Source organism: Sciurus carolinensis, chromosome 17 (assembly GCF_902686445.1).
Source record: "Sciurus carolinensis chromosome 17, mSciCar1.2, whole genome shotgun sequence".
NCBI classification, from domain to species: domain Eukaryota; kingdom Metazoa; phylum Chordata; class Mammalia; order Rodentia; family Sciuridae; genus Sciurus; species Sciurus carolinensis.
In genome coordinates, this window is record NC_062229.1 from 50,478,101 (window position 1) to 50,492,395 (window position 14,295).

At 47.0% G+C, this 14,295-nt stretch overlaps 1 protein-coding gene across 2 annotated transcripts in view; it reads left to right on the top strand.

Moving 5' to 3' along the window:
- The window catches only part of Rftn1 (raftlin, lipid raft linker 1), a 201,752-nt gene that overhangs the window by 182,001 nt on the left and 5,456 nt on the right, over positions 1-14,295 (top strand). For both annotated transcript variants that reach the window (XM_047532384.1, XM_047532383.1), the window contains exons 8-9: positions 9,079-9,182; positions 10,186-10,267. In XM_047532384.1, the coding sequence (XP_047388340.1) occupies positions 9,079-9,182; positions 10,186-10,267 (186 nt within the window). The remainder of the gene's footprint in view (positions 1-9,078; positions 9,183-10,185; positions 10,268-14,295) is intronic.

The window sequence follows — 14,295 nt, forward strand, 5'->3', positions numbered from 1 at the left end:
GTTGGCTGGAATCTTGTTCATCATGTGGGTGAGGCTCCACCAAGCTCAGTGGGACTCATGTATATGCAATTGCTGATGGATTGTCTGGCCGCTGGCTGGTCCAAGATGGCATCTCCCACATGTCCGCCGATGGACTGGGCATGTGTCTGGCATCACCCTATGGGCTAGCCTGGGCTTGTCCTCATGGCAGGGGCAAGGTCCCCTGAGGCCTGGGCTCAGAATTTCCATCATCTCATCTGCCAGATTCTGTTTGTTAGAGCAAGTTCCAAGACCAGCCTGGATTCAAGAGGTGGAGAAATGGTCTCTCCCTCTTTATGCAAGAAGCTGCAGAGTAACGCTGTAAAGTGGCCTTTTCAGGGAGGTTGTAATTGAGACCATTTTTGCAAACAATGTACTTCAAATAATAATAACAACTATTATCCAAACTATTATCCATTATCCTGTCGAGCTCCTAAAATGCTACAGTGGAGTTAGCTGCCCTGCTTGCCTGGTACAGAAAATCAAGCAAAGATATGAATTCACCAGCAGGGGTGGGCGAGGGGTCTTAGAACTGAAGCTTTCTACAGGCTACGTGTATTTTCATCTGCCCCCTTTTTTACATCTAAGAACTAAGCTTTTTTTTTTTTTTTTTAACTTATTCTCTTTGAACATTTTGAAAGCCAAAGTTGTGGAAAATGAGATGACTGCTCTCTTAGACTCTATTATGTTGGCCTAATTACATATCAGCAAAATGTTTTTCTGGGGCATTGTGTGTAAAACAAAGAGGAAAACAACATCTCCAGCCGGCCAGTACCGCCTGTCCCTCCCCCTGGCTGGCAGGCACAGGGGAGGCCTGGAGGAGGATGAGGGTGAGGCCCGCGGCTGGCTTCAGGGGTGTGTGCCCTTATCCAGAGAAAACGCAGGGGCCAGCCATCGCTTCTGTCCCTCCCTCCCCCATGTGTGCATGAGCTTCCATCTGGTGGGGAGCCATGTGCCCATTCTCCTCCCCCCCTGGCCCTGGCTCTCCTGGGGCAGAAGAGCTCACACATCTTTGCGTCAGTGCCCAGCACAGAGCCAGGGTTACTGAATGTGGAGACTGAACGAATCGTGGTACCAGGTATAGCCTCACTCTTCAGGATGCTGAGGGACAGACATGCTGAGTCTTCTGCAAGCCTGCCCCAGTGTTGTCCCATCCACTTTGCATCCAGTCATAGGGTGAAATGTTCCCTTTTGGCTTGGCATTCTCCTCCTTCCCCATCTGTGAGTCTCCACTTTGGACCCTCATCTGCCCATGTACTGCTGTGGCTGGCGTCATCTTTGGTTCATCCCCCTCCCCAGGAAACCTGGTCCTCAGCGAACCTCATCCTGTGCTGACTGACACCTCCAAGTTCTTATCTCCACTCAAAGGATAGCCTGACATTGGTGGTGGATTAGCTTCTTTTTGCTGCTATAACAAATTACCATAAATTGGATAGCTTGAAACAACATAGGTTCATTATCTGGACACCAGAAATCAGAAATGGGTATTAAGGGGATAAAGTCAAAGTGTTGCCAGGACCACATTCTTTCTGGAAACTTGAGGACCAGGGAGTCTGTTGCTCATCTTCTGTAGCTCCCAGAGACTACCCATGTTCCTTGGCTCATGGCCATACTTTCTAGCTGCAGAATCACAAGAAGGGCAGATTTTAAGAAATCAACAGATCTTTATTTCCTCCTCAAGGAGTGCACCTGCTCTGTTTCCCCTCACATCTTTGGAATGGTTTCTTTGAAAAGTTCTAGGTCAGGATTCTTTGTTCCCTCTATCATAGATAGGCAGGACTCTTTTTTTTTTTTTTTTTTTGCAGGGGAGGGGGGGTTACCAGGGATTGAACCCAGGGGTACTCGACCACTGAGCCACATCCCCAGCCCATTTTGTATTTTATTTAGAGGTGGGATCTCACTGAGTTGCTTAGTGCCTTGCTTTTGCTGAGGCTGGCTTTGAACTCGTGATCCTCCTGCCTCAGCCTCCCAAGCTGCTGGGATTATAGTTGTGTGCCACCTTGCCTGGCGAGATCCACCTTTTCTTATTCTTTATCTCTCTCTAGCTTCCACATAGGAGAAAACATTCAACCCTTCACTTTCTGTGCCTGGTTTATTTCACTTAGAATGATGCTATTCAGTTCAATCCATTTACCAGTAAATGACATAATTTCACTCAACCTTTATGGCTGAATAGAACTCCGTTGTGGATATATACCACATTTTCTTTATCCATTCATCTGTTGACCAACACCTAGGCTGGTTCCTTAACTTGGCTATTCTGAATTGGGGTGCGGGGATCACTGTAGTCTGCCAGTTTAGCAAGGAATGAGATAGCTGGGTCATGTGCTAGTTCCATCCCTAGTCCTGAGAAATCTCCATATTGATTTCCAAAGTGTTTGTACTAATTTGTTTTTACTATGTAAGGGAACACATGCATAGGCTCTGGGGATTAGGGTGTAGACATCTTTGGGGCTGTTATGCTGTCTACCTACATGCTGTTTCATTTAGCTGCCTCCAAGACATCTTCACAGGATCCTCAACTTCAGCATGTTTAGAGGAGCATCCATTCCTCTCATCACCCCACCCCTTGTCCTATATGCCCTGGCTCAACACATGAGCCGCCATTAATTCCCAGTTCCTCCAGCCTCCATATGAAAACATGATGTAGTTAACAAGTCTAACACTGATGGGCATTTGGGTCTTTTTCAGCGTCTTGCTATCACAGTTTTCCAGTGAATAACTTTGTACATTTTTCATTTTTTTTAATATGTAGAATAAATTCCCAGAAGTGAGATTGCTAGGTCTAAGGGTAAATGTATTTGTAATTTTGAGAGATACTGTCAAATTGTCCTCCACAAGGGTTGACTTAGTTTGCCCTCCTGTCAGCAATGTGAAAAAATTGTTGTTTCCCGACAGTCTTATCAACAAAGTATGTTGTCAAACTTGCAGGGTTTTTTTTTTTTTTTTTTTTAACTAATTTGATAGGCAAGAAAACAATGTCAGGGTAGTTTAATTTGCATTTCTCTTCTTATGAGATTCTGCTTTTTTCTTCATGTGTTTAATGACCAGTTGATTTTCCTTTTCTTTGATCTAACTTCAAATCCTGTCCAACTGACAAACTTTAGATTATTGGACTTTTTCCTTATCAATTCCTCGAAGCTCTTTTTATCTGTAATATGAGCTACAAATATTTTTCCATTTCTTCATTTGTCTTTTGAATTTGGTATGTTGTCTATTGTCATGCAGATGGATTTTTTATGTCATCAATATTATTGTTTGGTTTCTGGAGTCTAAGTTATTAGGAAAGGGCTTCTGGTGGGCCCTTTAAATGTTAAAATAAGAAAATCGTGTTAAATGAGGATAATTTGACACAGGCATCTACTTCTGTTATGAAAAATCCAAGTGAAATGATACTAAAGAAGTGCTAAAAATAGAAAATAGAGGTGATCCCCATATTCACAGATTCTGTATTTGCACATTCACCAGCCCACGGAAATTTCCTTGAAACTCCGAAATCAATCCACAAGGCATCTTCATGGTCATTTGCAGACGTGGGCAGAACAGACCATTTGAGCCACCGGATGTGCTGAGGAGGTACAAGGCCTTCCTCTGCCTCTTGTCTCAGTGTTCCTGCTGTGAGCAACCCTCCTTTTCTCAGTCTGCTTACTGCCACACTTTTACATTTTTGTGCTGTCTTTCGGTGATTTTGCTGTTAAATGGTTCCCCCAAGAACAGTGCTGAGGTGCTCTAGTGTTTGTAAGCACAGAATGCTGTCACGTATCTCACGGAGCAATATGGGTGTTACAGCAGTTGCATTCAGGCTTGAGTGCTGCTGACTGTGAGCTCAGTGTTAATGAATCAACAATATATACTTAATAAGGTGTCTTGAAGCCAAAACCAATAGAAAACAAGGTTATGGGCTGATCAGGCAACAAAAATGTTTAACCTGAGGCTCATAAGAACCTAACCCTGTATTTCCCCTAGGGGAAGCAATTGGATAGTCACTGATTCAGAGTTCATAGAACCTAACTACCAAGATTATAGTGAGGATCAAGATAGATACTCACAAGAACGAAAAGATTAGGAGGAAGGAAAAGATGAGTGATTTCAAGAAAGTTTTAGAAGAAGGAAAGTGGAGAAATCTAACTGATCTAGCAAAGTGAAGGAAGCAGTCACCTGGGTGAGAAGAGGGCCAAGTCACCAGGGGAGAGCGCCCCCAGTGGTGAACTGCGGAGCTGAAATCCCAGAAATTTGGCTTAACCTAATTGGGTGCCGTAAGGTCCCTCCTTCTCCATCTTCCTAAGGTCCCTCCTTCTCCATCTCCCTCATGTGTAACTGTAGAGATAATGCAGGGATAAAAAGAAACCTCTTAAAAGTAAATGATGTATCCACAAAACAAAAACAAGATGCTATAAGAAAAGAAACAAAAGAACTTTTGGGTCTTAAAAATAGGGCAACAGAAAATATAAAGGCATAATAAAAAGATTGGAAGGTAAAGTGAAGGAAATCTGAAATTTCTAAGAAGGTAAAATACAGAATAAAAAAATAGGGGAGATGGTAATAAAATTAAAACATTAATACCACATGTAGACTAGTAGAAGGTACAGAGAGAAGACAGAAATTGGAGGGGAGGAAAGTTAATTAAAAACAAATCTCCTTTTTAGAACTAAAGGACAAGAATACTCAGATTGCAAGATCATTACTTTGAGTCAAAAAGACCTGCAGTAAGGCACATTACTGTGAAATTCTAGAATACCGTGAAAAGATTTAAATTTCCAGAGCATTATAAACAGGTTATACTCAAGAATTGTTAGGAATGAAACACACCACACATATACGTGTGTAAATAAGTATATGTGTGTGTATATATAGCAATGCCACCAGCTAGAAATTAATGGAGCAGTATTTTCAAAATTTTGATGGAAAATAGGTTTAAGCCCAACTTCCTTATCCTAAATGTCAGTTAAAGGTAAAGACGAAGGCATCTTGAGGAAGGAATGCAGGGATTCAAATGACTCCCAGGACACTGTTTGCTATGGAGCCACTAAAAGATGTGCTTCAGTAAAATGAGGAGACCAAAAAAGACAATATACCATACACACTATCCATTTACACCAGTGTATGGAGAACTTAGGCATGGAAAGCAGCCAGACCATTGGAGCAACGATTCAGAGAGCTCCCAGAAATGATGTCTCCAATAGAAAGATATGGGACAATGCACTTAGGCATAAAACAGAGGTACTGCATTGTGTAGAACAAATTAATTGTAGGTTCACATACTACCAGGGAGATGAAAAAAATTGAAGTAATAGTTAACTCCAGGAAAAATAAAGGGTTTTATTTAAAAAAGAAGGCATGGTCACAGTGTATACTTGACCTGACCCAGCTTTGAGGGATATTTACTAAGTTGTAATAATATAAACACTGATGTTCGATTTAATTAAGATTATAACCATTTTGGGACACACAGATGTGAGAAATGTGTATGGGAGCATTAAACCTTTATTTTCCATAGTAGAAAATCAAAAGATACCTAAAACTGCTAAGTATAATACCAGCAAATAAACATACCCTGACAGAGTTTGGGGCATTTGTATTTTGGTAGTAATTACAAAAGATGTAGAAGTGCTTTATGCAGGACTCTGACTTCACATGCCCTCCTGGTGAAAGGTAAAGGCTCACTCAGTCCTGTGGATTTGAGGAACAGAAGTAAACTGTCCCGAGTCACTGTTCAGGTACGGAAACTGTGCAGGACTTGGTTCCCAGCACCTTTCGACAGGGAAATTGAATTCCTCTCTTCATCTACAATCATGTATTTGTTGTCATGTATAAAGAGCAAAATATTTTCTTTCAGACTGTGTTTCTCCCAGATTGTTTCTACAAATCGAAACACGGGAAAAAGCAGGAGCAAATTGTATTCAGGGTCTGAACTTTCTCACTGGACCAATATGTGAGTTCCTCATTCTTTGCCGGCACAGAGGATCTTTAAAAATTATCGAAAGACAAATGCATTTCTTAGTAAACTCTATGATCTGTTGCTACATTTTTGCAGGGTTAAGGGAAGGTTGTGTTGGATGTCTGTTTTCTTAGCTGATTTGCAACCACTGGAGAAATTACAGGGAACAAAGGGGGAAAAGAGCCATAAATACAAATTAATTCCTTTTATACAAGTTGAAAAACCACAGGACATGCTCCACTTTTTTTTTTTTTTTTTTTAACACTCCAGGTGTGATGGGAGATTACGTATCCACCACAAGAGAGTGGAGAGTTAATTAAAATTTTTGCTCTGACTCACAGAAAGAAATGTCTTTTCGTTTGATAAGCAGGCTGGCTTTAGAGTGCCGGTTACTGCTTTCTTCTCTCCTCACTAGAGTGTCACAAAAAAGCAGATCAAAGTGAGCCTTCCATCCAGATCCGTTTCCTACCACCTTTCTTGGCTAATGGACTTAAAAGTGTCTTCTGCGTGGGGCTGGTCTCGTGTTTTAGAAGTGCTGTCTTCTTCCTGCATTGATAATATGCAAACTGCCTTTGATAGATGCTTACGGAAAGCCACACTGAACGTTAATTAAATGGAGACGGCCCAAATAGTCGGAGTGGGAGAGCCTGGCAGAGCGTCACACCTCATCCTACCATTTGGATTTCACTCATCAACTCGCCACGTGATTGATGACCAGGAATTAACACTTGGGATTGAACCCTCCCAAGGACCAGTAATGTTTGGTTGTGTTTTCCCTTTTCCTTTTGGTCTTTTTATGATTCCACACCCTCTGGCTGACATCTCCCACCCTGTTTGGGTGAAATCCTGCTGTTTTTCTCTTTAAGGTGACAAAATGAAATAAAATGGAAGCAAAATAGAAGCCACCCCGGTGAGGCCCGTCTGAGCAGGCAGGTCAGGCTGCTGCAGGGGTCCTTCATTGTCTTGCAGCTCTGGGCTCACGCAGAGAAAACCCGGCCAGGGTACAGCCACCAATAAAAGGACTCCATTCTGCCACTCAGGGCTTTGTGAGGCGCCAAAGCTTGTCCTGGTTGCTATGGCTACTGTCTGATTGTGGCGGGTTTGTCACAGTGCTTGATAAAGTGGGAAGGTTATTCTTGATAGGCCCAAGTAATCATAACCTCGCAAAGCTGTAGAATGTGGATTTACAAATTTCCCCCCTTTCTCTCTTGAGACCGGGAGTGCAGGCGTGGAGGCAGGGGCTCTCTGGCTACGATAGCCACGGGGCTCTTCGTCCAGCCTGGCAGGAGGGATACTGGCTGAGGGTGCTGGGCTGGAAGGGAGGGTGCCCGTGTACCCAGGGGGCCTGCGGAAAGGAGCCCGCTGGCTAAGTGCTGGGCCATGTCCTGTGACTGGGGCTTGGGGAGGGGCCCAGTGGCATCCCCTGCTGCACCCTCCCGTAAACGGATCACATGGTTCTCTCCTCCCTTCCCTCTCTTCCCGACTCCCCTCCCACCTCCACTCTCTGCCCCAGCAGCATTTCTCAGAGACAGCTGATCCTTTAAAAGTCCATCTATTTTTTCTTCCTTACATGGAGAATAATGGGAATGCTTAGATTAGGAGTGACAGCTGATAGATTCTGGCTGGAGAATTAGACTTTTTTTTTTCCCCCACTGCTCAAAGGAACCTAAGAGATTATCGAGGCAGTGGCTTCATGCTTAGCTGTAAAGGAACTACTGAGAGGAGCTCTTTAAAATACTGTTTCTGGGACCCACTCCTGGAGTTTCTGATTGAGTGGGTCTGGGCCAGGTCCTGAGAATCTATTTCTCCCAAGTTCCAGGTAAGGCCCAAGCTGCCTGCTTCAGGATCAGGCATTGAAAGCCACTGCCTAGGCCCATACTTACTGGACACATTTGAGAAAACTGAGTCTCCCAAAGGACATGTTAGTTGCGAGGGGCTTGGTTGAGTTGGTGTAGGCACGGTGGGACTGGTGCCCAGTTAGAGAAACTTTAAATGCCATCTGAAGAGGCCGGCAGATTGTTCTCTCATCTCCTTCTGGCTCCCAAGTGCAGGGCAGCCAGATGAGCTGATTTCGTTCCCCCATGGCCACCAGCAGGCAGCCTCACCAGGGCCACTCCCCTCGCCAGCACAGCGCTCCAGGGTATAGCACACCGAAACCTCCAAGCGAAGCCCACTCTGCTCGGAGCTTGAGGCCCAGCTTCGTCTTATAATTTGTGCATGTTCCTGAAAGCCTGCTTTGACTGTGGCCTGGATCTTCCCTTTGGCTGACGCTTCGAAGCCTATGGGCCTGGCAGCAGTCCATTCTGTACTTTGGTGACTGTCCTGTTTGTGCACTGTGACCTCCCGGGGCAGGCTGTGCTGTCTTTCACCTGTGCCACCACTGCATCTCTGAAACACTAGACAATGAGTTGTGGGGACCTGTGGGACACAGGGAATCTGGAAGCACGTTCGACAGTTTCTGAGGCCAATGACAAAGTCCGGGGTGTCTTCTCAGGTTTGCTGAGGAGCCTAGCTGGCGTGCTGGCCTGACCTTGGGGCCGTCTCCCTGTGTGAGCAGGGCTGCATTTTAAAATTGAAATATCAGTGTTAGTCCCCTGGTTGCTAATTTGAAATAAAGCATGGGCAGCATTCACCGCTCTCTGGACGGCAGGGTGGGTAGCACAGGTGAAGCTGCTTCTGCGTGTGCATGGGTGTGCGTGTGCACCTGTGCACGTGTGCACGCCATGCCGTGACTGGATGCAAATGACTCCATCATTTGGCAAATGCAATTTAACACCCCTCGACACTCTGAAATCATCCAGAGCAGTGTGTGTTATCATAGGCGCTGGACGTGTCTTTGAGGCGAGGTGATTGTGTTTCTTCAGTGCAACTCACAGGAGGCTATTTGTCCAGACAAGAATAAAACAAAATTAATGTACTAATCTTTTGGCTCCAGTTCCTTGCCAACTACACAGACTGTGTCAGAGAAATCCCATGTTGGCAGTTTGGCTCCAAAATCTAACTCTTGGGCACACATCAGACCTCCTCTTGGCTTTGTTGGGCTGGGAGATGGAACAGTGTCCTGTGTGGCTTGGAGGTGGCTCGAGGTAGCAGTGATGCTAATGGTGGCCTTTCTCCCCCAGGGTGTGGAGATTCAGACTGACTATGTGCCCCTGCTGAACTCACTGGCAGCCTACGGCTGGCAGCTCACCTGTGTGCTACCAACTCCCGTCGTCAAGACTACCAGGTAACAGTGACTTGGTTTTGTTACTATTGAACAGTTACTCTGTGCTAGGCACTGTTCCTAACAAGCACTCCACGTGGATGACTGAATCCTGCGACAAGCCCACAAGGCTGGTGCCTAAGCCCTCCAGCTGGGAGGCGCGGAGCCAGAATCTGGCCTTCTCCACCATCACACAGAGCTCCTCTTCCCCCTTTCTGCCCTGTGAATCCGTCCTGCCCCGGGGGAATAAGATTAACCATCTGGGCCAAATGTTTGCAAGGTAGAGATTTTACAAGGTAACCAGAAGGGTGGAGGCAAGAGAAAACGATGCTCTCCTTTACACTATTTGTCATCTTTAGCTCTGTGGGGCCTGCCTTCCCATATCACAGGGACGAGCCACCCTTGCCAGTTCTGTTCATGTGGATCAGAGCCCATTAGCAGGTGCCATGGTGCTGCCCACCTGGCATTGCGTGTCTGCAGGAGCCGCGCTGTGGCTGAGCTCATGTTGGCCATACCTCTGCCAGCTGTCCTGTCACAGCTGGAGGACTGAGCTCATCACCCAGGTCCTTCTCTACACCCCCATCCCTGCCATAATTACCAAACACAGACCTGAGAGAGGACCTGCCTCTGAGACTCACTGAAGCAGCCAGCATGTCCCCATTAGACCAAGATGCCAGCTGCTCCTTCACGTCAAGGGAAAGGAGTTTCCAGCTAGGGAGCCTGTTTTTCAGGGATACCCAGAATGCATTTGCAGGTCATCTGAGATAGCTCCCAGCCTGGGGGGTGGGTGAGTGGAGTGGAGCCACCTCTTCACCTCCCACCATCTGGTGGTGCCTTCCCTGTGGTGGCCTCTCCCACCATGACAGAAGGTGGGCAGAGGACCTGGACATCACAGGCTCAGGCACGCGATGCAGACGGTGCAGCGAGATGATGCTCACTGTCGTGAAGTTAGGGACTGTAGCACCCGGGCTGGGTTTGGGGTTCCTCCAGGTGTAGCATGACTCAGTCTCAGCTCGCTGTGTTGCAGGGAAGGGAGCGTTTCCACCAAGCAGATTGTCTTTCTCCAGAGACCGTGTCTACCTCAGAAAATCAAGAAGAAGGAGTCAAAGGTAAGGAACCCCAGCAGGGCTTCATCTTCCGGTGCATTTTCCACAGCAGCTGGGTGGGGAGCCTGCTCCAACTTCCAAGGGCTTTCGGAGCCCAGGGAACACCTGAGGTCCTTGGCAAACCGAATCACACCTGAGGCTGCTAAAATGGGGCTGCCGAGGGAGCCGGAGGGCTACTCTGCCAGCCTCCTGCAGGCCAGGCTGGGAGGGAGGACACAGGCTCTTCTAGATGCCCCCCAGATGCCAGATTGTCTCATAAGGCCAAAATCAGGGGCACCACATCAGCTGCAGTCTGACTGTGGACAGCTCGAGCTCATAGCTGGCTTCCCTGTATTGTAATCCCACGACAAGCTGGTTGGCGTGCTGGCTTGCCCATTTGATCCCTCGGGACATAAATGTTTGCTGGTCTTGGCGGAAAGACCCTGTTAGAGTCCCTTCTTGACAGGCTCTGACCTGTCAAGGATGGATGGTCACAGTAATAGCCGGTGAGGCAGATGGAGGCTAGCCACAGCATGTGGCAGCAAGTCCCGGGCCAGGCGATGGTCAGGGATTCCCAGGGTGTTTTCCCCCTTGCTAGACTGCTCATGAATGGTCCTGGGTACAGTTGCACCTAAAGCTGAGTTCAAGTCCTCCCATTCGACTCTGAGGCTTCACACTCCCATGCTTTGCAGCCTTTACCTGAGTATTCAATATCCACCGGCAGCTCATGTGTGGAAGGCTTGGTTCCAGCTGATGGAGCTACTGGAAGGTGGTGGAAACTGTAGGAGGTGGAGCCTAGTGGGAGGAAGTTAGGCCATCAGAGCACGCCCTTGACGGGGCTACAGGGATCCGGCCCCTTTCTCTCTCTGCTTCCTGGACACCAAAATGTGAGCAGCTCCTCTACCTGATGACATGCTGCCTTACCACAGGCTCAAAAGCAATGGTGCCAACCGACCACAGACTGAACCCGCCTTTGAAACCATGAGCCAAAATAAATCATTCCCTCCTTTTAAGTTGATTTTTCTCGGGTATTTTGTGAAAGCTGTCTAACGCTGTGGGCTTGTCACCGGTTGCTCAGGAAGAGTCCAGGAACTTGAACGAATCCACCAAAGCTCATTAGGTATCTTCTGGAGCCACTTCACTCCACTCTGGTGGCTAAGGCCACACTCTGGGCAGAACCTGCCCGACCTGCTCGCCTCTGCACGGTTGCGCCATCCCCGCGTTCCTCACTCTTGGTTGGTTCCTTGTGTTTTCTGGACACAGAGGCCCAGGCAGGAGCATCCAGCCAGAGAACAGATTGGAGTAGCCCTTCACCAGCCAACAAATCCAGGGGGTGCCCACTCAGAAGGAATGCCAAGGCAGTGGGGACCTGAAGCCAGATGGGCTGAGTGCAGAGGAAGGGCTCTCTCCAGGCTCCGGGATGGTAATGTGACAGGTGACAGCAGCAGTGGGCCAGCAGGCAGCCGCTGATCCACTATTAACCGCCAGGAGCAGTCAGCTTCAGGCTGGGAGATGGATGGCCACGGCCGCTGTCAGTGCTGCTCTGCCACAGGCTCCCGGGACGGCGTTATTCACAGAAAGTGACATTCGACAAGCAGCACACGTGAGGTCTCCTGCCAGACGCTGGAAGGAATCCGGCTTTGGCCCTCAAGGAGACAGTGCTGTCTTTCCTTGCCAGGTGTCTGCTGTGGTGCAATCTGACTTTGGTAGGAAGGCCCTGGCAGGGCAGGGACAAGTCAGTGGCCATAAGTCAGGCTGGGTGTGGTGACACACACCTGTAATTTCACTGACTCAGGAGGCCGAGGCAGGAGAATTGAAAGTTAGAGGCCAGCCTTGGTAACTTAGTGAGACCCTCTCTCAAAAGTTAAAAAAATAAATAAATAAAAAGGGCTGAGGATGTAGCTACAGAGAGTTCAATCTCCAAGAAGGTAGGATGGACTTTCTTTGGGGGAAAAACTGGAGAAGATGGGAGTCTCCCCCAACACCCCCAATGTAGTAAGAACTTCCAGCCCTAATCAGTGCTATAAATGTAGATAAACTGCTTTCTCTTTTGATGTGCCTGTGTATCATTTCAAGATTGGAGGTGGCTAGTGTCAAACACTTGTGCTCTCGTGAAACCCTCCAAGTCACCTCACTGGTAGAGTCCCAGAGAGAGGGGACTATGCCACCAAACATCTTGAATGCCTCCTCTGCCCTCAGCGTATCTCTTTGTCCCATCATTTCATGCCTCTGCCCCCTTGGTCCGTATCCCCTGGTGATGCCATCTAGTCCTCATAATGGCACCCACGTCTCTGACACTGTGGGCCACATTGTTTTCTCTTGGTTCTGTTCCACCGTGTTCTGATACTCAAGTTCCTTGAGATTCTCTCCCCTCCGCTAACAAGAGTCTTCCCGGAAAATCGTCCATCCCTAGGGCTTCGCTCAGGACCTCAGCGTCGATGGCTCTTACGCCTGCACTTTCAGCCTTTGCTTTGCACAGGACTTTCCATCCCTCTTGTCCCTTGCTCCACCCAAGAGCATGCACAGGACTTTGCCCTTCCATACCTGGCCCACCTGGCCCCATCTAGAGGAACAGCACCCGTCCCCCAGGGGTAAGTCCCCCTGACTTACCCTCTCCTTCCCTCTATATTTAGCCTACACTTAAGATCTGTCAGCTTTAGGTCCTAGAAACTCCTGAATCCCTCCATGTCTCTTTCCCATGATTTACCTCAATGAGTAACAGGCCTGTATTCTATTCAGAGCCAAAGTGATCTTTTAAAAAGTGAAATGAATCTCATCACCCCACTCCTTAGGACACTTCTAAAACTCGGTATTATTCTTTTTGTCCCATTTTTTATTCTTTTTAGATATACATGACAGTGTATTTTGACACATTACACATACATGGAGTGTGACTTATTCTGATTAGGATTCCATTCCTGTGGTTGTACAGGATGTGGAGTCTCACTGGTTGTGTATTCACATATGAACACAGGAGAGTCAGGTCTGATTCATTCTACTCTTTCCTATTCCCATTCCCCACCCTTCCCTTCATTTGCCTTTATCTAAACCCATGAACTTTTCTCCCCACTCCCCATTGTGTGCGAGCATCACATGTCAGAGAGAATATTCAGCCTTTGGTTTTTTGGGATTGGCTTATTTCACTTAGCTTAAGTCTCCAGTTCCTTCCAATTACCTGCGATTGCCATAATTTCATTATTCTTTCTGGCTGAGTAGTATTCCATTGTGCATATGTACCATATTTTTTTTTACCCATTCATCCAAAAAACTTGGTATTATTTTTAAAGATGGAAATCAATACTGTGGCCCACAAGGTCCAGTGTGATCTGGCCCCCTCTTACTTCAGCCAGCCCCCTACTCTGCATTCCAGCGTCCATACTCCTCTGCTCCCCTTGGCCACAGGGCCTTGCTTTGGCCGTTCCCTTGCCTAGAATATACTTTCCCATTTCCTCTCCCCTCCGGCACCCTTTTCCTGGGACACTTCTCTCCTTCGAGGCCAAGCCAGGCTTCTTCACAGCACAATGGGGAAGAACCTCCCTACAGAACTCTTCGGTGGGTGTCTCAGGATTTGTGCTCGTTGGTGTACCCTCTCCTGGGAGTCAGACGTTCATTTCAGGAGAGCAAGGACTTTTCCCTCTGTTACTGTTCACCCAGTCCCTGGATTTTGGTTGGAGCTCGACACATATCTGTTGAATTGATGAATAAGTAATCACAATTCTGAGCCCAGAACACATATACGCTACAATCTAGCATTGAAACTTTGAAAGAAACCGCAAGATGGGCATATCAACAATGTGGCATATCCAGTCCGCTTTTAATGAGCAACGTGGATGAAATTCTCCAAGACTTTTCAGCATTTGAAAGAAACCTCTGTGTATGTGTGATTTTTTTTTTTTTTTCAAAGCAACTACTAAACTCCTTCAAAGGGAATAGGTGATTTCTATTAGGCAGAAGTCTTCCTTGCAGCTAAACTTCTTGAAGTGGACACATGGTAGACGACTTATTAAATCATGCAATTTAAATGCATCAGCCCCCGCTGAACTCTCGACACA